This window comes from Nomascus leucogenys, chromosome 17 (genome assembly GCF_006542625.1).
Source record: "Nomascus leucogenys isolate Asia chromosome 17, Asia_NLE_v1, whole genome shotgun sequence".
NCBI lineage: Eukaryota > Metazoa > Chordata > Mammalia > Primates > Hylobatidae > Nomascus > Nomascus leucogenys.
Genome location: NC_044397.1, coordinates 34,484,838 through 34,512,570, shown reverse-complemented (window position 1 = coordinate 34,512,570; position 27,733 = coordinate 34,484,838). Strand labels below are relative to the sequence as shown.

The window sequence follows — 27,733 nt, the reverse complement described above, 5'->3', positions numbered from 1 at the left end:
AGGGATGCAGTTTCAGCTTTCTACATATAGCTAGCCAGTTTTCCCAGCACCACTTATTAAATAGGGAATCATTTCCCCATTTCTTGTTTTTGTCAGGTTTGTCAAAGATCAGATGGTTGTAGATGTGTGGTGTTATTTCTGAGGCCTCTGTTCTGTTCCACTGGTCTATACCTCTGTTTTGGTACCAGTACCATGCTGTTTTGGTTACTGTAGCCTTGTAGTATAGTTTGAAGTCAGGTAGCATGATGCCTCCAGCTTCGTTCTTTTTGCTTAGGATTGTCTTGGCAATGCAGGGTTTTTTTTTGGTTTCATATGAATTTTAAAGTATTTTTTTCCAATTCTGCAACACAGGCTTTTATAAGCAGTTTTTAATCCATAAATACAATAGGCGTTTTGATGCTGAGATGTCTCACTTTTGTAGATTCAATTCAGTGTATTTAAGGTTAACTAAAGTTGACATTGAAGTTTTAAAAATAGGCCAAAAAATCACATTGAAAACCTATATATTTTTATTTGGAGTAACAGTAGACAACGTGATTCCAGAAGTCAAAAATTATTTCACAGCCTGTGGCTTCGGCTTGGCAAATGGCCTAGGTTCCAAGACTGTTTTGATTCTATTAAAATGTAAGCACTTATAAAAAGAATGGGTCTGTGTATACATAGACATATCTTTTAAAGGAATTGGATAATCTATGAAGCCACCTTAGTGTTTCCTTTAAATTTACCTGAAAATGACCATTGCATTAGCTTCATGGAAATAACTAGCCAGCTTCTCGTTGCAAAGCTAACAGGGTCATCATTTGTCTAAGGCTAGAAAGGTACCCACAAGGTGTAAACCGTAAGGAGAGAAGGAGGAGATGAGGCCTTTCCCTAGCATTTGGTAGATAAAACTCAAGGGATTCTAGAAAAATGACACAATGTCAGCCCTTGTCTTTTTCTTCCCATGTTGGTTCTGGTGAAAGAAGACATTTCTGCTCTTGAAATTTCCCTATAATCCAGACATGTTCATAGAAAGCTTGAGACCAGTCGTGGTAGTTCATGCCTGTAATCTCAGCACCTTGGGAGACCAAGACAGGAGGATCACTTGTGCCCAAGAGTTCAAGACCAGCCAGGGCAACATAGTAAAATCCCATCCCTTAGAAAGAAAAATTAGCTGGGCCAGGTGGGGCAAGCCTGTGGTTCCAGCTACACCAGAAGCTGAGGCGAGAGGATCACTTAAGATGAGCAGTTCAAAGCTGCAGTGAGCTATGATCACACCACTGCACTCCAGCCTGGGTGTCAGAGCAAGATCTTGTCTCAAAAAAAAAAAAAAAAAGGCACCCTCTGCATTCATCCTAATCTTTGCTGATACCTCAATGGATATTACCTTACATTGCTGTGCTAAATGCTGTTTTTCCTGTGTTTCCTGTCTTCGATTATCCAGAGCTGTTTTATTACCCATAAAAATAATTGGAAACTCACCATGGTCCTTTACTCTGAGGAGAATCTGTCTTTGAATTTGAATTTATAGGTTTCTTCAAAACTGCCTCTATCTGTGCCTGAAAAGACCAACAGGAAACCCTCACCAGTCCTGATACACTGTTCCTTCATGGCTCCAAACTCTTCTTGTCCTGTTGTCTACAAAACACATAGCCGGGCTGCTCTTCCATCTAGCACACACTGCTTTGTGTTGGAATCTTCAATGGTTGGATCATAATCCATTAAAAAATAGGACTGGAGGAACTGTGTGCATCAACTTACAGTGCAGGGGGGTGGTCTTGGGTGCCAGGAGTTGTCAGAAGGGCTGGTCCTAGGGCAGCATGGTGCCTGGGGCCGGCTGGGTCTTGCCCCAGGCACAGAGAAGTGGGGTGATTACAAGGGTCTGGGGCAGTGGGTGAGGGTGGGGGTGCTCCTTTATGCCTTTCTGCAGCACAACTATACATGTGGCCATCTGGGAGTACTGTTTTCTTAAGTTTTAGCTTAGGTTCAGGGGTACATGAACCTAAGGTTTGTTATATAGGTAAATTACTTGTCCCAGGGTTCTGTTGTGCAGATAATTTTGTCACCGGGACAATAAACATAGCACGGCAGAGGTAGTTTTTTTTCACCCTTACCCTCCTCCTACCCTCTGCCCCCAAATAGGCCCCAGTATCTGTTGTTTTCTTTTTTGTGTCCATGTGTACTTGATGTTTAGCTATCACTCATAAGTGAGAACATGCTGTATTTGGTTTTCTGTTCCTGTGTTAATTAACTTAGAATAATGGCCTCCAGCTCCACTCATGTTCCTGCAAAGGACATGATCACATTATTTTTTAATGGCTGCATAGTATTCCATGGTGTATGTGTGCCACATTTTTTTTTTTTTTTTTACCCAGTCTATCATTGATGGGCATTTAGGTTGATTCCATGTCTTTGTTATTGTAAGTAAAGCCACTGTGGAAAGCAGTTTGGCAATTTCTGAAAAAACTTAAAACAGAATTGCTATTTGACTCAGCCATCCCATTATTGAGTATTTACCCAAAGGAATGTAAATATTCTACCATAAAGACACATACACATATGTTCATTGGGGCACTTCTTTTTTTAATGGAAATGTTTGTAACTACAAGTTTCCCTTTTAGCATTGTTTTGCTGCATCTCATCAGTTGGTATTTTTTGTTTTCATAATAATTTGTCTCAAGATATTTTCTAATTTCTCTTGTGATTTATTCTTTGACCCATTGGTTGTTTAAGAGTATGGTTTTTAATTTTCATGTATTTGTGAATTTTCCAGTTTTCCTCCTGCTATTGATGTCTAGTTTTATTTAATTGCGATTGGAAAAGATACATTACATGATTTCAATCTTTTTAAATTTATTAAGACTTGTTTTGTGGCCTAATACGTGGTATATCCTGAACAATGTTCTATATGCACTTGAGAAAAATGTCTTCTACTATTGTTGGGTGGAATGTTCTGTATATGTCTGTTGGGTCTAATTGGCCTATAGTGCTGTTCTTGTCCCTTGTTTCCTTATTACCCTCTGTTTAGTTGTTCTATTTAATATTGAAAGTTGACTATTGAAGTCTCTTACTATTAACGCAGATATATTTATTTTCTCATTCAATTCTATCAATGTTTGTGTCATATACTTAGGAGCTCTGATGTTTAGTACATATATGTTTATAATTATTATATCTTTTTGGTTAATTCACCCTTTTATCATTATGTAATGTTCTTTGTTTCTTGCAACAGTTTTTGAAATAAAGTCAATCTTGTATGATATTAGTGTTAGTATAGCCACTCCTTCCATCTTTTGATTATTATTTGCAGGGAATGTATTTTTCTATTCTTTTACTTTCAATGTATGCATGTTTTTAGATCTAAAGTGAGTCTCTTGTAGACAGAATATAGTTGGATCCTATTTGTGTTATTCACTCTGGCAATCTATGTCTTTATATTGAGGAGTCTAATGTATTTACATTTAAAACATACTGATGGGGAAGAACTTACTATTGTGATTTTGTTATTTGTCTTCTGCATATCTTACAGCTTTTTTGTCCCTCATTTTCTTATTGCCTTTCTTTGTATTTGGTTGATATTTTATAGTGACATGTTTTGATTACCTTCTCATTTTCTATTGTGTATTCTGTATATATTTTCTTTTGTGGTTACCATGGTGATTACATAAAACTTCCTAAGGTTATAACAATGTATTTTAAATTGATTACAATTTAACTTCAATTTCATTAAAAAGCACTACTCCTTTACAGCTCTGCACTCCCTTCTTTATGTTATTTATGTCACAAATTACATCTTTTTATATCATGTACCCATTTACATAGACATAGTTATTTGTTATGCTTTGGTCTTTTATATCCTATAAAATAATTAAAAGAGGAGCTACAAGCCTAAGTTGCAATAATACAAGTTTTAGATTTGTACATATATTTAGTTTTACCAAATAACTTTATATTTTCATATTTTCATATGGTTTCAAGTCACTTTCTAGCAATCAATCAATCAATCAATCAATCAAGGAGAATCCATCTCTACCAGCCTGTCACAGCACTAAAAGAATACCACACAGTCCCTGCCTCTTTCCTAAAAATGTTTTTTAAATTTTGGCTTTTGTTGTTATAACTTTACCAAAATTATTTAAAGTAACTTTACCAGCATTGAGTTTTATTGACTAAAGTCCCTCGGATTATTTCATGGGTATAAACCCATTTTGTTTCAGCCAGTTTGCATGGGGCCTTTTCTTTGGAAAAAACAATTTCTGGATTGCTGGCAAGATGGCCGAATAGAAACAGCTCTGTTCTGCAGCTCCCAGTGAGATCGACAGAGAAGGCAGGTGATTTCTGCATTTCCAACTGAGGTACCTGGTTCATCTCATTGGGACTGGTTGGACAAGATGGTGCAGCCCATGGAGGGTGAGCCAAAGCAGGGTGGGGTGTTGCCTCACCTGGGAAGCACAAGGGGTTGTGGAATTTTCTCCGCTACCCAAGGAAAGCCATAAGGGACTGAGCCTGAGGAACTGTGTGCTCTGGCCCAGATACTGCGCTTTTCCCACAGTCTTTGCAACCCGCAGACCAGGAGATTCCCTCCGGTGCCTACGCCACCAGGGCCCTGGGTTTCAAGCACACAACTGGGCAGCCATTTGGGCAGACACTGAACTAGCTGCAGGAGTTTTTTTTTTTTTTTTTTTTTTTCCATACCCCATTGGCACCTGGAACGCCCGTGAGATAGAACCGTTCACTCCCCTGGAAAGGGGGCTGAAGCCAGGGAGCCAAGTGGTCTGGCTCGGTGGGCCCCACCCCCATGGAGCCCAGCAAACAAAGATTCACTGGCTTGAAATTCTTGCCGCCAGCACAGCAGCAGTCTGAGATTGACCTGGGACCCTCGAGCTTGGTTGGGGGTTGGGCGGGGGACATCTTCCATTGCTGAGGCTTGAGTAGGCAGTTTTACCCTCACGGTGTAAATAAAGCCACTGGGAAGTTTGAACTGGGCGGAGCTCACCACGGCTCAGTAAGGCCACCCTGGCCAGACTGCCTGTCTAGATTTCTCCTCTCTGGGAAGGACATCTCTGAAAAAAAGGCAGCAGCCCTAGTCAGGGAATTATAGATGAAACCCCCATCTCCCTGGGACAGAGCCCCTTGGGGAAGAGGTGGCTTCCACCATTGTGGAAGACAGTGTGGCAATTCCTCACGGATTTAGAACTAGAGATACCATTTGACCCAGCAATCCCATTACTGGGTGTATACCTATAGGATTATAAATCATTCTACTATAAAGACACATGTACATTTATGTTTATTGTAACACTATTTACAATAGCAATGGCCTGGAACCAACCCAAAAGCCCATCAATGATAGACTGAATAAAGAAAATGTGGCATATATACACCGTGGAATACTATGCAGCCATAAAAAAGGATGAGTTCATGTCCTTTGCAGAGACATGGATGAAGCTGGAAACCATCATTCTCAGCAAACTAACACAATAACAGAAAACTAAACACCGCATGTTGTCACTTGTAAGTGGGAGTTGAACAATGAGAACACATGGACACAGGGAGGGGAACATCACACACCAGGGCGTGTCAGGGAGTGGGGGCCTAGGGGAGGGATAGCATTAGCAGAAATAGCTAATGTAGGTGACTGGTTGATGGGTGCAGCAAACCACCATGGCACATATATACCTATGTAATAAAACTGCACGTTCTGCACATTTATCCCAGAACTTAAAGTATAATTAAAATAATAATAATTTCTGGGCATGTAAGTAGCTGTCTTTCAGGTTCTACTGTGATGTACATATTCTGAGAGAATTAAACCTGTCAAAGAAACCTTGACTTTCAATGGCAGGCACTGGAATTGACCCTAATAATGTGTTTTGGGGTAAGCCTACTTCATATTCTCAACCTGTCTGCAGTAGTCGTTAGAATCTGAACTTCCTAAAGTTCATGTGCAAAGTTGAGTTCATTGTTTAATATTCAACAAAGATTATGACAGTAAGATGGTAGGAAAATATTAGATATGTGACATCACTGGTGGTATTATTTAAATTGCAACATATTTTAGCTGGCTGCTGATCTCGGCCACTATGCCTGCATTTTATCTCTGTCTCGTGGTCTGCAACCTTGGAAGCTTTGAACTTAGCTCGTAGAATCCTGGGCATCAAGAACATGTGGTTCTAATGGCTAGATAGGGAATGAGAGTAAAAGGATTTTGCCCATGGTCAAGTGAGTAAACAACAGATTTGGAGGGGTCTGGACTCCTGTGATGACTTCATTCTGACAATACTGTTCCAGTTGTCCCTTCATTTCTTCCTAATCTCATGTCTGGTCTGATCTGGCTGTTTCCCACCTTCCAATTCCTGCCTTCTCCAATGCTCCGTTCCATAGGACACTCTGTGGCTCAGAGACCCTGCTTAGCAAGTGCCCAACCTTTTAATTATTTATTCAATAAAACTTGGACTCATGTCTCCCCTTCTTGATAAAAAGAAAATACGTTATGTAATGTTGGGTTACTCTATAACTCTTGTCCTCTCTCTTGGCAACTGCTGAACTAACTGTTTTCATATTGAGCAAACATTTATGGAAGGACTGCCAAGAGTCAGGTACTAGGCTTGGTAATATCCCCCATTCTCTCTAGTCAAAGCCAGCACCAGCCAGACTTGCAGATCTAGGTCCCTCCCAAGCCCATTGCAGATCACAGGCCAGGGTCTGGTCTCCTCTGGGCTCCTTTGGGACGGAAAGACAGAATCATTAACATCCATTTTATAGATTAGGCAACTGAGGCTGAGGAAGTTTAAATAACTCAGACAGGGCCTGCACGTCAGTCACGTTCCAAGGATCCCTACTCACTGTCTTCTCTATACAGAACGAGATGTCTCTGGAGTCCATAGAAAGCCCAGGAGCCTGGCTGAGTGTGGTGGCTCATGCCTGTAATCCCAGCACTTTGGGAGGCCGAGGCAGGCAGATCACCTGAGCTCAGGAGTTCAAGACCAGCCTGGGCAATGTGGCAAAACCCCATCTCTACTAAAAATACAAAAAAGTAGCTGGGTGTGGTGGCTCACGCCTCTAATCCCAGCTACTTGGGAGGCTGAGGCACAAGAATTGCTTGAGCCCAGGAGGCAGAGGTTGCAGTGAGCTGAGATTGTGCCAGTGCACTCCAGCCTGGCAACAGAGCAAGACTCCATCTCAAAAACAAAAACAAACACAAACAAACAAAAATAGAAAGCCCAGGGGCCACCTGCCTCAGGTTCCCAGCCACACCTTTTTCTTGTCCTCCTCTGTCTCTGGCATCTTCTCTCAGGTTCTTAATTGTTTGTGGTTGCACAAAGTCAAAATCCCAGAAAAGTTACCACTTCACACCCACTCAGATGGCTATTTTTTTTTGAAGGAAGATAACAAGTGTTGACAAGAACGTGGAGAAACTGGAATTCTCACCCACTGCTGGTGAGAATGTAATACGGTGCTGCCGCTATGGAAAACAGCTTGGAGTTTCCTCAAAAAGTTAAACAGAATCTCAATGTGACCCAGCAATTCCCCTCTAAGTTATAGATCTAAGAGGATTAAAAACAGCAAAATACATGGACTCACATATTCCTAACAGTCCAATTCACAATAGCCAAAAGGTGCTAATAGCCCACATGTCCATCGATGGATGGATAAATAAATTGTGGTCTATCCATACAATGGAATATTATTCGGCCATAAACGGAATGAAGTACTGACACATGCTACAGAATGGATGAACCTCAAAAAAAAAAATGGATGAACACATGCTACAAAATGGATAGCCTCACTTCACTAGGAAGTGAAGGCCAGAAACAAAAGTCCATATATTGCGTCATACAAAATATCCAGAAGAGGGAAGCCCACAGAGACAGAATGTGCAACAGTGGATGCCAGGGTCTGGGGAGAGGGGAGAGTGGGGAGAAACTGCTCAACTGGTACAGGCTTTATTTTGGGATGATGGGAACATTTTGCAACTAGATAGAGGTAGTGATTGCAGAACACAGAATGTACTAAATTCCACTGATTTTTTTCACCTTAAAATGGTTAATTTTCAGTCCTGAGACTGGATAATCATAAAAAAATGGTTAATTTTATGTTATGTGAATTTCATCTCTATACATATTTTAAATCTCAGAAATATACACTAACAGGCATGGAACAGGTCACTATGGTGCCTGCCAACCCCTGTGATGTTATCTGGGGTCCCCGGCCAGCCTCAAGCCTCTTGCTGACCGGTGGAGGGCAGAACCTTTGCCCTAAAAGTATAATATTCACATGCTGGCATGATTCCTGGCCAGATGGCTTCTTTATTAGCAGTAATTAAAACTGCCTCGGTACAGACACCGTACCTTGCAACCAAAAAATGACTCAACAATGATGATAAGGGTTAAGTTGGGCCATTCTCTCTTTGCCAGTTAAATTATATTTGTTATAGCTTGACATGAAAAACAAAGCAATTCCAATAGGTATCACAGGGCAAAGGACATGAACATTTTATCAAAGAAGAAATGCAGCTATCAAAAATACAGAAATATTCAACCTTGTTAATAATAAAGTGGCTGGGCTCAGTGGTTCATGCCTGCAATCCCAGTGCTTTGCAAGGCTGAGACAGGAGGATCATTTGAGACGAGAAGTTCATCCTAGGCAAGCCAGTTCAAGGCCAGACTTCATGTCTACAAAACACCAAAACATTAGCCAGGCATAGTGATGCATGCCTGTCATCCCAGCCACTCAGGAGGCTGAGGCAGGAGGATTGCTTGAGCCTGGGAGGTTGTGGTGGCAGTGAGCCATGATTGTGCCATTGGACTCCAGCCTGGGCAATGCAGCAAGACTCTGCCTAAATAGCAAAAATAATAGTAAAGAAAAGGATTGGGATGCCATTTCTTGCTTACTCAATACACAGAGTTAAAAGCAATTTCTACATTTTCTTTTTTTTATTACTAAAAAAAGCTGGACCATTCTCATAGCCTGAAATGCTTCTCACCTTCCCTTCTTCTGTCCAAACACTTCTCTGTCGATGATAATGCAAACAGTCACTCCTTTAGGAAGAATTCATCCCAGGTAGTTCCAGATCCCCTTATCTCTGCCTTCTCAGAACTCCTGGTGTCTCTCCAGTTCCTTCCATATGGTGAAGTACCCCACTTAGGGTTTCAGTATGGCTCTGTCTGCAAAGGTCTTATTCACACCTTCCCTTGCAGTTCTGTTCCCCCGTGTTGTGTCATAGCACTGGGCACGGTGGAGAACCCATTCACAGTGATAGAGAGGGCCCCATGGTTCTGGAGATAATCATGTAACCAATCAGAATAGGGCATAAAAAGTGAGTTAATTGATAGGATTTTTTTTGTTTAAAAAAATGTTACTAGTTTTGAAAAGGTAATATGTGCACATGGTAAACATTAAGAAGGTTTAAGAGGATGATGCTTTTATACTACTAAGAATAATGTTTTCTCTAAGTTTTTTTGGTAGATGCTTTCATCAGATTAAGAAAATTCCCTTAGTTGTTGAAGGTTTTATGTATCATAAATGAGAGTTGAATATTATTATCATATATTATTAATATATTATTATTGAACTATCAAAGGCTTTTCCTAAAACCATTGAGATGATCTTATAACTGTTCTCCTTTAACCTGTTGATGAGATCATTGGTATTTATGCTATTTCTCTGTTAACCATTCTTGAGTCTTAGGTTTAAATTCAACTTGTTCATGGTGTGTCATCTTTGATCATTGCTGTCTGTGACTTGCTACTATTTTGTTTAGGATTTTTGCACTGATGCTCATGAATGAGACTGGCATGCCATCTTCCTTTGCAGTCCTGATTTTTGTCTGATTTGGATCATGTGGTTACCTCCCTCATGGAATGAGTTGGGCATGATGCCTTCTTTTTCGTGTCTCTGGATTGATGAGACACTTTGGATTCTCTCCAGATGGCCCTCAATGGTCCCTGCCTCCTCATTGTTAGGCCCCTGGCCAACCCCTTCTCATTTCTGGTAGGCCCAGGAACCTGTAGGGGTTTTGTTTGTTTGTTTGTTTTTTGAGTTGGAGTCTCGCTCTGTCACCCAGGCTGGAGTTGGAGTGCAATGGCCCGATCTCGGCTCACTGCAACCTCTACCTCCCGGGTTCAAGCAATTCTCCTGCCTCAGCCTCCTGAGTAGCTGGGATTACAGGCACCCACCAACACACCCAGCTAATTTTTGTATTTTTAGTACAGATGGGGTTTCACAATATCGGCCAGGCTGGTCTCTTGGCCAGGCTGGTCTCGAACTCCTGATCTCATGATCTGCCCACCTTGGCCTCCCAAAGCGCTGAGATTACAAGCATGAGCCACCACACCCAGTGAACCTGTGGTTTTTAAAAGCTCCCCATGCATGTGAATGCTGTGAGCATCCCAGGATGACAGCCACTGTGTGTTCAGCTGTTGGAACTGTGAGAAAGCACCAGTGGGACCCTCTCCAGCACTTGCCTGCTGAGGTCATGGAAGAGGCTTGTTGGGGAGATGATGCCCTGGTTGACTCCTGAAGGATGGTTAGGAATGCACCAGATGGAAGCTGGGTTGGACCCACACTATGCTAAAGAACAGCTTGTGTGGACACAAGAAGACACGAACGTGTCATTTTTGTAGAGCCTGGGGAGTGGCCAATCACACCATTTGCTTAAACATCGTGTACATTTGGAGAAGTGTACTGAGACCAAATAAAGAAGCTGACAGTGGCCAGATGAGAAAGGGTCTCGTGTTACTTCCTAGAGTTATTTAGATTTTATCCTGTGGGTGATAGGAGCAGTTGGAGGGACTGAAGCCAAGGAAAGAAACGTGTTTCAAGATCTATGTTTTTTGAGATGCTATCTGGTGGCTGAGCAGGGAATTCCCTGGATAAGTCCTGCCCAGGGTCAGGCAAAACAAGTTCGGAGGTTACCGAAATAAGGAGTATGAGAAACGGTGTAGGTTTTGCTGACGTTTTGTAACATATGTCATTATGATCTTCATTTCCTTTACCAATTTCCTGTTTCATTAATTCCCTTCCATGTGCTCTTCTGAAATTTGCCTCACATTCTCTGATTTCTCTTTTACATGTTGGTTTCATCACCTTTTACTTTTTGCTTTCCTGGAAACACAAATGATTCTGATTGTGACATGTCAGAATTATATGCAACATTCGCCTTTCTGCTGAAACCATGAGTTCACTGAATACACAATTTAGTAAAGTGTAGGATGCACATGTTGTTTTCATGGTCACAACCAGCTCTGTAGTGTTTTATAACTACACTGGCAGTGTGCTGGGAGGTGTAGAGGGAAATATTTATCTCATGTGTGGCTGACACAACCTGCCAAGTTATTTTAGGAGCCTCCTTGGAATCCCAGCAAGAATGCCACCGGCATGATTCGTAATCACAGCATCCTGCTCCATGCCCTGGCTTCACGGCTTAGTCACTTCTGCAAGTCTCTTTCCAACTGTCTGTTTCCATGTCTATAAAGTATGAGTTAAATAATCCTAAAACTACTCATCTTACAAAGTTTTCTTGCTGATATTAAGAGAGTTGGGAAAGAACTGTAAAAATTGTAAAGTGCCATGGAGATGTTAGTGGTTACTTTATCAAGAAATAGACACTCTAGAATGGAGTAGAAAGCCAACAGTTATGATTGAGTCCTCCTCCTCTTCTTCTTTTTATTAATTTATAAAGAAAAGAGGTTTAATTGACTCCCAGTTCCATATGGCTGGGGAGGCCTCAGGAAACTCTCAGTCCTGGTGGGAGGCAAAGGGGAAGAAGGCACCTTCTTCACAAGGTGGCAGGAGAGAGAGAGCTCCTCTTCTTTTTTGTCATAAAGTCTACAGAAGTGCTTATACTTCAGGGCAAGGGTGGGCAGAGAGAAGGAAAGACATTGCTTCACCCCAGCCCTCACTGTCGAGTTTATTAGGGGACCTCACTTTGTCCCAGTGTAGGGGCAGAGCTCTGGCCACTACCCATTCAGAAGGCCTGGGCTGCACTGCTAGTTCCTCACTAACTCTGTGTGACCTTGGGCAAGGTTGGGCCTGTGTTAACAGATTATGACCCTGGGCTCTCAAGCTAGAGGATCGAAATTTGAATCCTGGCTCTGCTAAAGCAATTAGTGATGTAACCTTTGATGGGTCAGTTAACCTTCCTGTGGCTTAGTTTACTCATCTGTAAAATAGGGATCATAACAATATCAATACCACAGGATTGTTAGACAGATTGAATCAGTTAATGCAAGGTAAGTACTTAGCATGACACGTATTCACTATCGTTTCCTGGAGTAAGAGCTGAGTGTGAGTGGGTGTGAGCATGTGTGAAACCCTTTCTCTGCAATCTCAGTTAAGAAACCAATCCGGAATTTAAAGTTCAGGGACTAAAATGGGTGGTTATCTTCTCCCAGTTCCATCCTATCCCACCTTTGCTCTTCCTCCTGCCCACAGGAGCTGTTGGTCCTTGATTGGGCTGGAAGACCTGGTGGACCCTAAGTGATCTATAAGAGGAGAATAGAGGACAGGGAATGTCTGAAAATCCTAGAGGGACACAGAGGCTGAGAGGCAGGCAGTCCTGCAGGGGTCTTCTGATTGGGACAAGGAGAACCTTGGTCTTCATAGGCCAATTCTGGTCAGTTTCCCCCATGGACAGACGAGGAAACAGGCCCAGGAATATCCAAGGTCTCACACTTCCCATCCGTCAAGTCTTGTTGATTGTGTTGTATGCACATCTTTCAAAGAGAGATAGAGTTTAGGGAAAGAAAGAAGGATCAACTGTGTCTGATACCACTGGGAGCTTAAGTAAAGGGTTCTTTAACTTCATAGCATTTATCCCAATTTGTAATTCAGTATTATTTGTGTGGCTGTTTGGTATCTCTTTCTCCTATATGAGTGCTAGCTTCATAAGGGCAAGGATTTTGATTCTTTAATATTTAGTGCTTGCCACATGCCCTGAGCACAGCAGGCATGCAGGCTAACCAACATACAGTGGCATCGAAGTGAGGCACCTACCTCCTCCAGTGCCAAGAGAGCATATCCATGCACCTGTCATTCTCCTGAACACCACCCCCAAGCATGAGGCCCAAAAGCATTAGCTAATCCCCTCTTCCAGCCACCAAAACTTAAAGGCCAGGTGTGGTGGCTCCCATCTGAAATCCCAGAACTTTAGGAGACAGCAGCAGGAGGATCAGTTGAGGCTGGGAATTTGAGACCAGCCTGGGCAACATAGCTAGATCCCATCTGTACTAAAAATTAGCTGGGCATTGTAGCATGCCTGTAGTCCCAGCTGCTAAGGAGGCTGAGGCGGGAGGATCACTTGAGCCTAGGAGGTGGAAACTACAGTGAGCTATAATCACAGCACTGAACCCCAGCCTGGGCAACAGAGTGAGAGCCTGCCTCAAAACAATTTCAAAAATAAATAAATAAGAACAAAACTTAGATACCACCTGGTCACCCCAACATGCAAAATCAAGTTTTCCCCTACTGAGAAGAATGGGGACTTGAGGGCTGAGTTACAGAGATATTATATATATAATATATTATAAATATATGTAATATATTACGTATATAATATATGTAATATATTATATATAATATATGTAATATATTATATATAATATATGTAATATATATTACATATATTATATATTTTTTTTTGTTTACATCCTCAGGATCATGACCTGTGAAATTTGAATCTAATATACAAATCATTCCAGAGCAATGTTGCTTCCCCATACCACCAGCAATTCACTTGGCCACTGGAAGTCAGGATAAGCTTCCCAGAAGAGAGGTACCACTTGGGCTACCAATATAAAAGGATGAAAATATCAGAGTGAAGGTGTTCCTTGCATCACTGAGTCCCTGGACAGCCTGTCCATTGATGCTGATATCTGAGCCTAATGCTTCTCTGACTGTTGAGATTTAACTTTGATCCAATGAAACTAGAACGAGAAAGAAGATAAGTCTTTCATTGTTGATAAGGACATTATATTTCTCATACTTGTATGATTACTTTTCCTTAGCTGTACTATAATTATCTGCTTATTTGTCTCTGCTCTATGTGCTTAGGGTACAAAGTTGACCAACACCAACTTCGGTTGGGAGCACAGTACTGAGAGCACAGTATTGACAGCACAGCTTTAAAAAACATGATGAATGCTTTAATACAGGAAATGAGCAGGGGAGAGGCATGTGGTGGTTGGGTGTATCTTCCTTGACACAGTCAGTGCAGCTCTCAGTAGGCAAGTCCCTGTATGTTAGAAGATGTTACCTTCTGTGGAATTAAGTGGCAGAACATGCCTTCAATTATTTTCCTTTGCAGAACAACACCAATTGCATTAGTTAGGACACAGTGCTGGCTGCATTTGAGTCCAAGCAATGATTTGTCTATCACTGTTGGTATAGATTCAAACCAATCAGACCACCTCCTAAAGTTCGTAGGGCAGGTAAATCATCATCTTAGAATAAAAATCATCTTAGCCAAGTATGTGTTTTAGAGGAAAGAAGAGAACATATTCGTTTCTATAAGAGTTTTGTTTCAAAAAAATATAAGAAAGGCGCTGGGTTTAGGTGAGCTAATGAAGTTGTTGATAGTTACCAGATGACACTGGAATCTTTACTTGTCTGAATGTGTTCTGTGCACCTCTCAGTGTGGGAACATAGAGATGGAGATCCTCCAGCAATGGCACTGATACGGTCAGAAACTACAACTTTCCTTCTCCTTGCTGAGATGAGATGGAGTCCTTTGTTCTAGAAGACCCATGGTGGTGCCGCTGGGAGTAACCCTTGAAACAGGAACACAAATCTCAACCAATTGCTTAGCAGGGAATAGACAGTGCACCAGAGCAGCAGAGGACCTTCAATCTCCCTTCCTGTTAGCTTTTTATAATGTTTTATTGTGACCAGTAGCAGTTGGGAAGCTACTTGCAGTCACTGAGCCTCAGTTTCTACATCTGTAAACTGGGGATAGTAGCATGGCCCTATTTAATGTGCTCAGCGAAGCCACTGAAAGGAGACAGAAATGTATCAAAATTCCCTGGAATTTTATCCTACCTCTCTTGGGGATTGTCACCACCTTCCCATGTTTGTCCTTTGTTGGTTTGATGCTTTCTGTCACTTCTTTCCTTAGGTACCTCTCTGCACAGCTCCGTTATCCCAGGGATTCCAGAGTTACAGCACATGCATACCACCATCCAAGCATGTTTATGTGTCTCCTGCTTCACTAGGCTGTCCCCAAGGAAGCTGTGGCTCCCAGCACACGCCTGGCACAACACTGCCCATGACATTCACCCACTTGGCCTTGAATCTGACAAGGAATCTGGCATGATGTTCACCCACTCAGGCCAGGTGCCGAGCAGCCCTGGAGGCTTAGGGGCCAGGGAAAAGGTGTCTTTCTGGGGTGAGTATCAGTTTCTGCAGGAGGGCTGAATGTGAGAAAGAATAAAGAGAGAAGGAAGTGAACAAGCATAGCTTAAACATCGCCTATTTCTACTGAGTTTTAAGAACACTGTGATTTTGTTTGTCATGCAATCCATTCCTCAGGCCAAGCAGACACAGAACTTGGGTGTGAGTGAAGATAATGAGCTGATATAATTTTCACACCCTCATCACTGAGATCTCTCCCATCAGGAATGGGTCAGGGGGCTCACAGGTGGCAGCAACTGCTATCACTGGCCTCATCTCTACCAGCTCCTGGGACCTGCTCTCCTCCCATTAGAAAATCCTCCACTTGTCAAAAAGGAAGCCATTTGCTTTGAATTCCAATTCCACCCTCAAGAGGCTGGGACCACCTTATTGGAGTCCTTGATGCTGTGCAAGCCTGCAGTGACCGCTGCCCCATCATTGCTGGCTGAGGTGGTTTGGGTCCACCTGGCTATCTGGGCAGCTGTTCTCTTCTCTCCTTTCTCTCCTGTTTCCAGACACGCAGTATTTCCAGAGAGAAGGAGCCACTCTTTGGCAAAGAACCTGTCTAACTTGCTATCTATGGTGGACCTTTGAAGCGTTCACAGGAAGCACCACAAATTGATACTGTTCCACGAAGCCATCAGCTCCATCTCATCCATGCCCTGTCTCTCCTTTAGGGGTCCTCTTGCAAACAGAATCACAGAGGACCAGCTTGAAAGGGCAGAGACAGCAGCTGAGGCACAGCCAAGAGCTCTGGCTGTATTAATGACCTAAGAAGATGGAGTAGTCACCGGCAAGTCAGAAGGGATGACATGCAGCCAGTAGCAGGGCCCCCTGTGCTCCGCCTGCAGTTGGAAGAGGCTTCTCCACCTTGGAAGTTGGCAAAGAATCACACACACACACACACACCACTCATTCACCTCCTTTGAGTTCATATTCTATGAGGAATCATAAACAACTCAATCAATGTTACTGGGGAGTCCAAGGGTTCTGGGTGCTTATCAGAAACTCAAGTGGAGCCATTGGCATAAAATCTATTAAATCACCTCTCTCCTGCCCTCGTCTCTATGGCCCAGCAATCTCAGCTAAGTCAACTCCGCCAGTCTTTCTGGTCACCCACTGTGTGTACAGCACCCTGATAGGGACCAGAGCCATGACAGGGAATAAGACCAGACTATGCCCTTGAGGACCTCACCTCTGCTCAGGGAAACAGGCGTGGAAACACACAATGGTGGTAAAGAGGAAAGAGGACAATAGGACTGCATGAAGGGGACGGAAAGTGCCCAGGGGAGGAACTGGTTACATCTGTGTGAGGAGGTTGGTGAGGAAAAACTCTAAGAGAAGGCTCTGTCTGGCTGGGTTTGGAAAGATGTGTAGGAGTCTTCTAGGGGGCACTGGCACACTCCAGGCATAGGTAAAGATCTGTAGGCATGGCTTGTTGGGATGAGTTTCAAGTATTCTGGAATGAGGACAGCCATAGAAACAAGGGCAGGAGAGAGGCAATTTAATAGATTTTATGCCAATGGCTCCACTTGAGTTTCTGATAAGAACCCAGAACCCTTGGACTCCCCAGTAATATTGATTGAGTTGTTTATGATTCCTCATAGAATATGAACTCAAAGGAGGTCAGTGAGTGGTGTGTGTGTGTGATTCTTTGCCAACTGCCAAGGTGGAGAAGCCTCTTCCAACTGCAGGCGGAGCGCAGGTGGCCGTGCTACTGGCTGCAACTCCAGCCCTGCCTCCTTCTCCACCATATAAACAATCCAGCAGCCTCACTGAATCACTGCTGTGCAGGGCAGGAAAGCTCCATGCACACAGCCCAGCAAACAGCAGCACACACCTGAAAGGAAGACTCAGAGGAGAGAGATAAGGAAGGAAAGTAGTGATGGATCTCATCCCAAACTTGGCCGTGGAAACCTGGCTTCTCCTGGCTGTCAGCCTGGTGCTCCTCTATCTGTGAGTAACTGTCCAGGCTCCTCTCCTCTGTTTCCTTGGACTTGGGGTGCTAGTCAGGCCTCTCTTTCCCTTATCTGTTTTGAAGATCAAAAAAGATGTTCAGGCCAGGCGTGGTGGCTCACACCTGTAATCCCAGCACTTTGGGAGGCCGAGGCAAGTGGACTGCCTGAGGTCAGGAGCTCAAGACCAGCCTGGCTAACATGGTAAAACTCTGTCTCTACTAAAAATACAAAAATTAGCTGGGCATGGTGGTGCACGCCTCTATTCCCAGCTACTTGGGAGGTTGAGGCAGGAGAATCGCTTGAACCCAGCAGGCGGAGGTTGCAGTGAGCTGAGATCATGCCACTGCACTTCAGCCTGGGTGACAGAGTGAGACTCTCAAAAAAAAAAAAAAAAAAAAAAAAGAAACAAAAAAACATGTTCAAGGAGAACTAGCTTAAGTGTTGGATGCTACAAACATATAGAAGTTATTATAGATCTTATGCAGCTCTACAAAGAAATAAATAAGCATCTCCCCCATCCATCTTTAGTGGCAAGAAGGGTTTTGGGACAGCATTGATTGAGGATGATCTACTTGACCATAGTTTGGACCCAAGGAAGGATAAGGAGAGAAAGTAGTGATGGATCTCATCCCAAACTTGGCTGTGGAAACCTGGCTTCTCCTTACTAAACTAGAATTTGGATTTTACATTTTTCCCTTTATGTTGCAGTAGAAGAGGATGAATCCTCTCACTGGTGGGATCCTGCCACCCTAGAGCAGGTAGAGAGACGAGTCACTCCCCACTGTGGGTAGTGGAGGCTTCTCGCGTGTCACATTTCACTTCTACCTCAATTTCACTCTTACTAAGATTTGGGAATCATAATGACAGGAAAATAGAAAACATAAACCTCATTTTAATTCTTTCACAGAAAGGTTAGAAATTCAGTGAGTGCGGCAACATATTTTCTATCTTCTGACATTTTAATATGAATTGATATGGCTTAAATTCATTCTATTTTAAGCCAGATTTTTTTGGAGATAGTCTATTTCCAACATGTTCCTCCTAGGTGACAAATGAGGGCTGTTAGTTCAGTATTTGTTACAATAAATGTGTGTAAAATAACCTCGCCTTTCCAGAATAATGTCAGAAATATGAATCTCATGCACAAATGTATAACTCTATGACAAGATTGCATATATCTTTTAAAATATACCTTCCCAACAGTTCATTTTAATACCCCTATTTCAAACAAACCTCCTTAGCAGGTTATCTTAAACGTTCAGGGCAGGGGAGTAAGCAAGACTGTGAGCCAGTGATGACAGCAAAAGCATCCAGGTAGGATCAAGATGAAGTAAGAAAATATTCCTCATCCCTCAGGGTAGAACTCCAGAGAGACATTCATGGGCCCTGGCCCCCTAGTGGAGGTCACTCGAAGGACAAACATGTTTGCATCTCATCTGCTTGAAGCCTGGACACAGGGGCACCACCTGTGTCACTCTGTGTGTGGTCTGCCATGTTGTGGGGCTGTCACTGCAGACTCAGGCAGCCGGGCAGACAATACCTTAGCCTTAGATTATGCTGGTGCAGCCCAGGAGTCAGAAAATGCAGTGTAGACCATGCCCTCCTTAGGCCAACACAATTAAGTGCAATAGATGACTGGCTTTTCTGTTAGCCTCTTCATTGGAACCGAAAGCGGCATTACTCTACCAAATAGAGGGGAGCTGGAAAGAAGCTACACAGTTTGCCCAGCCTAGCCTCTGCCTTGACATGGAACCGTGTGAGTCTAGACATTCACCTAGATCATTCCTCGGGGAGCAATGCTGCTGACACATTAACTCAATAGTTTGTCCTGGCCTGAGAGGTCATGTAACATGTAGAAAGTTTAGAAACAGAGATTAGTGTCATTGATTTTCCATGGCTGTGACAACAAAGGAAGGAACAGGAGTGGGAAAACCTAAGGCCACCCTGGTTTTCGTAGATGGTGCACACACTTCCACTAACTATTCTGGAGCAAGGATCCAAATGCACTATTGGGCCTAGCTATGCTGCTTCTGCTGGGTCTTCCAAACACGAGCCTCCAGGCCATTTCTCTGTTGTATTTTACCACATATTATGATAGTCACCGGATTTGTACAGAATGTTTGGAACCTATACTGCCTTAAGGGCTATCCTTTAAAGAAGAGAAAACAAGGTCTTAATTCAACTGTCTGGAACATTTTATGTTTACTTATGTGGAATACTACAACTTTTGTTACAAACAGGAGGGAATGTGGACATTAGAAGGCCCCTGCCTTTCAGCTGAAAGCCCATATGAGTCATATGGATCTATTTATACACACCATGCTTTTCAGCTACATTTTCCTAATTTGCCTTTCTGGGGCCAACCTTGTGGGACTAGCAGATTCAGGGTTGAATTGAAGAATGGCGACCTCTTTCATCAGCTTTTCTTCTTCCTCCAGTCTTCCACCCCTCAGTAACATCAGACTGGGAAGGTCTTCAGACATCCAGAACCCCCAGCTGGGGGAGTTCATACATGATCCATCAAAGATGAGTTGCAAGCAGGCCTGCCTTAGGGAGCACCAGCATAAATGGGTTTTCCTACAGAGATAGTTGATGGGCAGAGGCAATAAACTGACTGCTTTGTGATTGATCACCTTGAGAAAAATGAGCATGTCTGGCTGTATTAGTCTTTTCTTGCATTGCTATAAAGAAATACCTGAGCCTGGGTATTTATAAAGAAAAGGGATTTAATTGTCTCATGGTTCTGCAGGCTATACAGAAAGCATAGTGACTTCTGCCTCTAGGAAGTCTCAGGAAATGTACAATCATGGCAGAAGGTGAAGGAGAAGCAGGCAGATGTTACGTGGCTGGAGCAGAAGCAAGAGAGAGTGGGGAGGAGGTGCCACACACATTTAAACCACCAGATCTCATAAAAACTCATTGTCACGAGGACAACACCCAAGGCGGGATGGTGTGAAACCATGAGAAACTGCCTCTAGGATCCAATCATCTCCTACCAGGCCCCACCTCCAGTATTGGGGATTACATTTCAACGTGAGATTTTGGTAGGGGCACAGATTCAGACCATATCACTGGCACTGTGCTAATCAGGTGAATATCACCAGTCAGAAGACTAGATTCCACAAGAGGAGGAACGACCTGGAAATTAGTTCTTCAGTTGTGATTCTTCTGCACACTGTCATTCAGGGAAATATGAGTCAATCATCCTTCCCAATAGGTCAAATCAACCGGATCATCTGACCGCAGAGACTGAGGTGTAGCTGAAAGCTGCTCACATTTCTATGAGGTCAATGGAAGCCTTGAGCACAGTTGTCAATCTGTAGAAATAAGGACTCTGTGACTCCTCCATGACCTCTCTGTGAATGACGGTTTAAGAAGGGCCAGATCCTAAAACAGGGTCAGAGCTTAGAGGGAAGGGAAAGCATAAAAGACTCTGAGCAAATTCTAAAGACAGGGTCACCATAGGCTCTCAGTGACCCCCTGTGACTGAGTGGATGCAGTGATGCAAAATCTCATAATCACTGCAGAAGACAAAAAAATGTCACCCTTTCTACCTAGGATGAGAATCCCCAAATTTGGGAAGAGGCCGCTTACTAAATAGATGTAAGGGAATAAAGTGACCTGGAAGAATTCCTGCCTGAACCTCTCAGGATCATTCACATTTGAGAATATTTATCAAGTATTCATTCCAGGACTGGGACCATGAAGACTTCAGCTGCTTTGAGCTAATCATTGTAACTTTTTGGTGTCTCATGGTGAAGGCACAAAAGGACCTGATGAACAAATATAATCATTGCCCTCAGAGTTACTGTTATTATTTCTTGCCTTAATGTTACCTCCTTCTCTTGAGCATTGCAGTTCCTCAGTCAGTGACTCATCAATCCCTATATCTATAAAGTTACAATCCCTGTGACCTGATTTCTGTTTCACTTTGTAGATGTGGAACCCATTCACATGGACTTTTTAAGAAGCTTGGAATTCCAGGGCCCACACCTCTGCCTTTTTTGGGAAATATTTTGTCCTATCGTAAGGTGAGTGTTTTTGAGCTCACTCTTTTGCTTCTTATGATTGCAAAGAGCAGCTTAGTTCCATCAGTAAAAATGCTTCTCCTCAGGGGGAAGGTCTGAAGTTTTACACTTTCAGAAACAGTGTGTAGGCATCACCCAGAGCATGGCAATGTTTACCCTGGGGCTCTCTTGCTAACTCTTAGGAACCTCAGGTTTGCCTCAGTTGAACAACCCAAATCTCAGGTAGATCAGCAACCTGTTGCTCAGAACTTGATGTGCAAACTTTGTAAGCACCATAAAGAAGATTTTCTTTTTGCTCTATGCAGGTTCCCAGGAAGCTACAGTCATACTTAGTATTATAAGTAGGAAAAGGACCCCCTGATTGTGGTTTGTTATCTGTGTACATGAGAGTCAAACTTTCCTCTCTGTAGCAAGAGCTCTTGAGTAGCCTTTCTTCCCTTCCTTCTGGACAGCTTTGAAACTCAATTTATTAGAGAGCCCAAGTATTTACCATTGGCTCATTTGCACCTGCTTCAATCCTCTCCAAAAAATGCTAAATTCCCTGAGGGTAGCTCCATGGCTTTACCCCAGCTCTTACTCCCCATGACATCTTCTGCAGCTTTGAGAGACAGAACAAAGGGGTTCTGCTTTACTTCTTTTCCTTCAAAGGCTGCATCCTATGGGTAAGTCTGATCAGAGAGTGGATATAACTGAGATGAGATAGTGGTTGTCTATCAAACTCAGATATTTAAGCACAAAATGAATTTGTGGGGTTTTTCTTTTACACGAAGGCAGAATCACATGCAAAATCACTAGAAAGGGGATGATTTGATGAAATTATTAAATATTCAATTTTGCTGAATAGAATATAATATGTGCCATGTGGACCATGAACTTTGGCTGAGCCTTTGTGCCTAACCTGGTCTGATGCTTTGCCCAGGGTCTGGGCCCTGGATGGGAAATTAGGAGCCCATGTCCACATGGCCAGCCGCAGCAGTCAGTTCTCTGGCTTACATCATCTTTCCCACATACCTGAGGCTTGTTTCTCAGATTCTATTTCTCTCAGATGAGGGCTTTGTTGTCTAATTACTACCCAGGAATTTCGTATTTTTTCCCTGTGCAAAAGCAATAATTTCCCCACCACCTTTTCCAGGTCAACTCTTTAGTAGATGTACCCCCAAGATGCACATTCCTGGGACCTTTGTTTGCACAGTTAAAATGTCACCCCTGAAATGTAGATACAGGAAGGTTTCTTTTTAAGTTTCAGTGAAAACTCCAAGCAAGTGTTGTAATTTGCTGTGTCCAATGTGTAGAGGGGACATTTTCTCAGAACTTCCATGTTAAGCTGGAAAACTGAAAAGTGAGTTCACTTTGTCATTCTGTTACTCACTCCTTTTCTCACTCAAAAACATGCCTCGCACTTATCTAAATCTGCTAGACTAAAAGAGTTCCCCGTTTCTCTAACTTCCTAATTCTGCTAGAATTCTAGATCGAGCTCATGAAATAAATGAAAAGGATGACAAAGAGATAAAAGACTGTGCATTCTCTTCTGATGCTAATTCACTTTCCCTCAGCCTCAGTTTCCCCATGTGCCCTGGAAGGTGATCATTCAGGGATTCATGAGATTTTAGAGACAACACATGAAAAAGCAAAAAGACATCAGAAAGACAAGGAGGTACTTAGTATTTATACACAAGGATAAGTCATTCAGTATCCACAACACTTGGAGAGAATTCAAGCGTGATTTTAAATTTCCCTTTTCAAATACCTCCTCTGTTTTCTCTTATTTCCTTTATGGCGTCTCTAAATAAGCTTCCTCTAACTGCCAGCAAGTCTGATTTCATTGGATTTGACTGTTTTCATCCCAATTAGAGGCAGAGTTAAGTACATTTAAAATAATAATCAAATATTATTTTGTTTCTCCTCCCAGGGCTTTTGGACGTTTGACATGGAATGTCATAAAAAGTATGGAAAAGTGTGGGGGTGAGTATTCTGGAAACTTCCATTGGATAGACTTGTTTCTATGATGAGTTTACCCCACTGCACAGAGGACAGTCTCAGCCCAAAGCCTCTTGGGATGAAGCTCTTGTGAACCTAACTACAAACAGAGAGAAGTTCTCTGAAAGAAGAGGATATTTATTTGGGAGTAGAGTATTGCAATGGGAATCTGCATGCTATTTTAAACTATGTGCAAATTCAGGGAAGTAAAGCAAGACAAAGAGGCTCCAAGGAAAATATGAGGAGGATTTCATATCAGTTTTGAAATAATTCTCCTTCGCTACAAAGATCAATAACAAGGGTGATGACATACCAAGGTTGGACAGGCAGTTGCTGGGCAGGTGTCCTTGCAGAATTATTTTTGTTTAATGTTGGGATGGCCTTTGTGCAAGCTCGTAGTTTTGCAAAGTCTTCTGTGATAGTTTTATTATCAGGCACACAAGCATGAGAATCCTCTCTTCATAGCCTTCTTTGATTTATTTGTCAGGGTTTTTAAACACACACACACACACACACACGCAACTAGTGACATCATTTTGGTTCTAACAACATTCACACTGTTTATTGTAAAACTTTTCGAAGCTTGTCCTACCAAGGATCCCATGTGTCACCAGGTGTCGAGTTCTACAGTCTGAACTAGGCTGGGAGCATAGTGGTTACCACATTTCTCCAGGCTTTGGTGGCCCAGGGACTCGCAGCATCATGCTCTGTCCAGTGTCTGCCTATTCTCCTCTTCTTTTTTTCTTCCTTAGGTGCCCTTTTATTACATGCATTGTCTCAAACCCTTTGAATATGTGCTCATAAATGCATCATATCATCTCCTTCCCACATCAATTCACTTTCAATTAAAAGCCAAAACTTTTTCATTTAGACTTTGGATTTAAAGTGCTTTTGAATGAAGTGTTGAGAGATAATAGAGAAACAGATTGGCAAACCATTTATGCTCTGCTGTTGTTTTTTAAATTTTCTCTGCAAGTGTGGAACTTTTCATTCTGTTTTGTGATTAAATTTAAGCCAAGACTTTTTAATAGAAGGGTATATAAGCATTTCTATACCTTTCTGCTGAATTTGAAGAAATGCTGAATATTCTTAACCACTGTCAGGCTGATGGACTGTGATTTTATTTTTTTTATTTTTATTTTTTAAATTATACTTTAAGTTCTGGGTTACATGCATAGAATGTGTAGTTTTGTTACATAGGTATACACGTGCCATGGCGGTTTGCTGCACCCATCAACCTGTCACCTACATTAGGTATTTCTCCTAATGCTATCCCTCCCCTAGCCCCCCACCCAACAACAGGCCCTGGTGTGTGATGTTCCCCTCCCTGTGTCCATGTGTTCTCATTGTTCAACTCCTATTTAGGAGTGAGAACATGCAGTATTTAGTTTACTGATCTTGTGATAGTTTGCTGAGAATGATGGTTTCCAGCTTCATCCATGTCCCTGCAAAGGATATGAACTCATTATTTTTTATGGCTGTATAGTATTCCATGGTGTATACATGGCACATTTTCTTTATCCAGTCTGTCATTGATGGACATTTGGGTTGGTTCCAAGTCTTTGCTATTGTGAACAGTTCTGCAGTAAACATATGTGTGCATGTGTCTTTATCGTAGAATGATTTATAATGCTTTGGGTATATGCCCAGTAATGGGATTGCTGGGTCAAATGGTATTTCTAGTTCTAGATCCTTGAGGAATCGCCACACTGACTTCCACAACGGTTGAACTAATTTACACTCCCACCAACAGTGTAAAAGTGTTTCTATTTTTCCACATCCTCTCCAGCATCTGTTGTTTCCTGACTTTTTAATGATCACCATACTACCTGGCATGAGATGGTATCTCATTGTGGTTTTGATTTGCATTTCTCTAATGACCAGTGATGATGAGCATTTTTTCACATGTCTGTTGGCTGCATAAATGTCTTCTTTTGAGAAGTGTCTGTTCATATCCTTTGCTCATTTTTCGATGGGGTTGTTTGCTTTTTTGTAAATTTGTTTAAGTTCTTTGTAGATTCTGGATGTTAGCCCTTCATCAAATGGACAGAGTGCAAAAATTTTCTCCCATTCTGTAGGTTGCCTGTTCGCTCTGATGATAGTTTCTTTTGCTGTGTAGAAGCTCTTTAGTTTAATCATATCCCATTTGTCAATTTTGGCTTTTGTTGCCATTGCTTTTGGTGTTATATTCATGAAGTCTTTGCCCATGCCTGTGTCCTGAATGGCATTGCCCAGGTTTTCTTCTAGGATTTTTATGGTCTTAGGTCTTACATTTAAGTCTTTAATCCATCTGGAGTTAATTTTTGTATAAGGTATCAGGAAGGGGTCCAGTTTCAATTTTCTGCATATGGCTAGGCAGTTTCACCAACACCATTTATTAAATAGGAAATCTTTTCCCCATTGCTTGTGTGCATCAGATTTGTCAAACATCAGATGGTGGTAGATGCATGGTGTTATTTCTGAGGCCTCTGTTCTGTTCCATTGGTCTATATATCTGTTTTGGTACCTGTACCATGCTGTTTTGGTTACTGTAGCCTTTTAGTATAGTTTGAAGTCAGGTAGTGTGATGCCTCCAGTTTTGTTCTTTTTGCTTAGGATTGTCTTGTCTATGTGGGCTCTTTTTTGGTTTCATATGAACTTTAAAGTAGTTTTTTCCCAATTCTGTGAGGAAAGTCAGTGGTAGCTTGATGGGCATAGCATTGAATCTATAAATTACCTTGGGCAGTATGGCCATTTTCATGATATGGTCTCTTCCTATCCATGAGCATGGAATGTTCTTCCATTTGTTTGTGTCCTCTTTTATTTCATTGAGCAGTGGTTTGTAGTTCTCCTTGAAGAGGTCCTTCACATCCCTTGTAAGCTGGATTCCTAGATATTTTATTCTCTTTGTAGTAATTATGAATGGGAGTTCACTCATGATTTGGCTCTCTGTTTGTCTGTGATTGGTGTGTAGGAATGCTTGTGATTTCTGAACATTGATTTTGTATCCTGAGACTTTCCTGAAGTTGCTTATCAGCTTAAGGAGTTTTTGGGCTGAGATGATAGGATTTTCTAAATATACAATCATGTCATCTGCAAACAGAGAAAATTTGACTCCCTCTTTTGCTAATTGAATATCCATTTGTTTCTGTTGTCTGATTGCCCTATTCAGAACTTCCAACACTGTGTTGAATAGGAGTGGTGAGAGAGGACATGCTTGTCTTGTGCTGCTTTTCAAAGGCAATGCTTCCAGTTTTTGCCCATTCAGTATGATATTGGCTGTGGGTTTGTCATAAATAGCTCTTACTATTTTGAGATACGTTCCATTGATACCTAGTTTATTGAGAGTTTTTAGCATGAAAGGCTGTTGAATTTTGTCAAAGGCCTTTTCTGCATCTATTGAGATAATTATGTGGTTTTTGTCATTGCTTCTGTTTATGTGATGGATTACGTTTATTGATTTGGTATGTTGAACCAGCCTTGCATCTCAAGGATGACGCTGACTTGATCCTGGTGGATAAGCTTTTTGATGTTTTGCTGGATTTGATTTGCCAGTATTTTATTGAGGATTTTCGCATCGATATTCATCAGGGATATTGGACTAAAATTCTCTTTTTTTGTTGTGTCTCTGCCAGGCTTTGGTATCAGGAGATACTGGCCTCATAAAATGAGTTAGGGAGGATTCCCTCTTTTTCTATTGTTCAGAATAGTTTCAGAAGGAATGATAACAGCTCCTCTTTGCACCTCTGGTAGAATTCGGCTGTGAATCCATCTGGCCCTGGACTTTTTTTGGTTGGTAGGTAGCCTATTAATTATTGCCTCAGTTCAAAACCTGTTATTGGTCTATTCAGAGATTCAACTTCTTCCTGGTTTAGTCTTGGGAAGGGGTATGTGTCCAGGAATTTATCCATTTCTTCTAGATTTTCTAGTTTATTTGCGTAGAGGTGTTTATAGTATTCTCTGATGGTAATTTGCATTTCTGCAGGATCAGTGGTGATATCCTTTTGATCATTATTTATTGCATCTATTTGATTCTTCTCCCTTTTTTCTTTATTAGTCTTGCTAGCAGTCTATCTATTTTTTTGATCTTTAAAAAAAAAACCAGCTCCTGGATTCATTGATTTTTTGAAGGGTTTGTTGTGTCTCTATCTCCTGTTCTGCTCTGATCTTAGTTAATTCTTGTCTCCTGCTAGCTTTTGAATTTGTTTACTCTTGCTTCTCTAGTTCTGTTAATTGTGATGTTACTGTGTCGATTTTAGATCTTTCCTGCTTTCTCTAGTGGGCATTTAATGCTATAAATTTCCCTCTACACACTGCTTTAAATGTGTCCCAGAGATTCTGGTACATTGTGTCTTTGTTCTCATTGGTTTCAAAGAACATCTTTATTTCTGCCTTCACTTCCTTATTTACCCAGTAGTCATTCAG

General features: G+C 42.0%; 1 protein-coding gene and 1 pseudogene across 3 annotated transcripts in view; one reads left to right on the top strand and one right to left on the bottom strand.

The window, feature by feature from the left end:
• Positions 1-761: 761 nt before the first annotated feature.
• On the bottom strand, positions 762-7,266 carry LOC100584994 (annotated as a pseudogene).
• Positions 7,267-17,148: 9,882 nt separating this feature from the next.
• The window catches only part of LOC100593175 (cytochrome P450 3A4), a 31,125-nt gene continuing 20,540 nt past the window's right edge, over positions 17,149-27,733 (top strand). For 2 of the 3 annotated variants that reach the window (XM_012496486.2, XM_030796958.1), the window contains exons 1-3: positions 17,149-17,322; positions 21,262-21,355; positions 23,262-23,314. In XM_012496486.2, coding sequence (XP_012351940.1) covers positions 17,252-17,322; positions 21,262-21,355; positions 23,262-23,314 — 218 coding nt within the window. In that variant the 5' untranslated portion in view covers positions 17,149-17,251. The remainder of the gene's footprint in view (positions 17,323-21,261; positions 21,356-23,261; positions 23,315-27,733) is intronic. The other variant, XM_004090903.3, reaches the window with a different exon arrangement.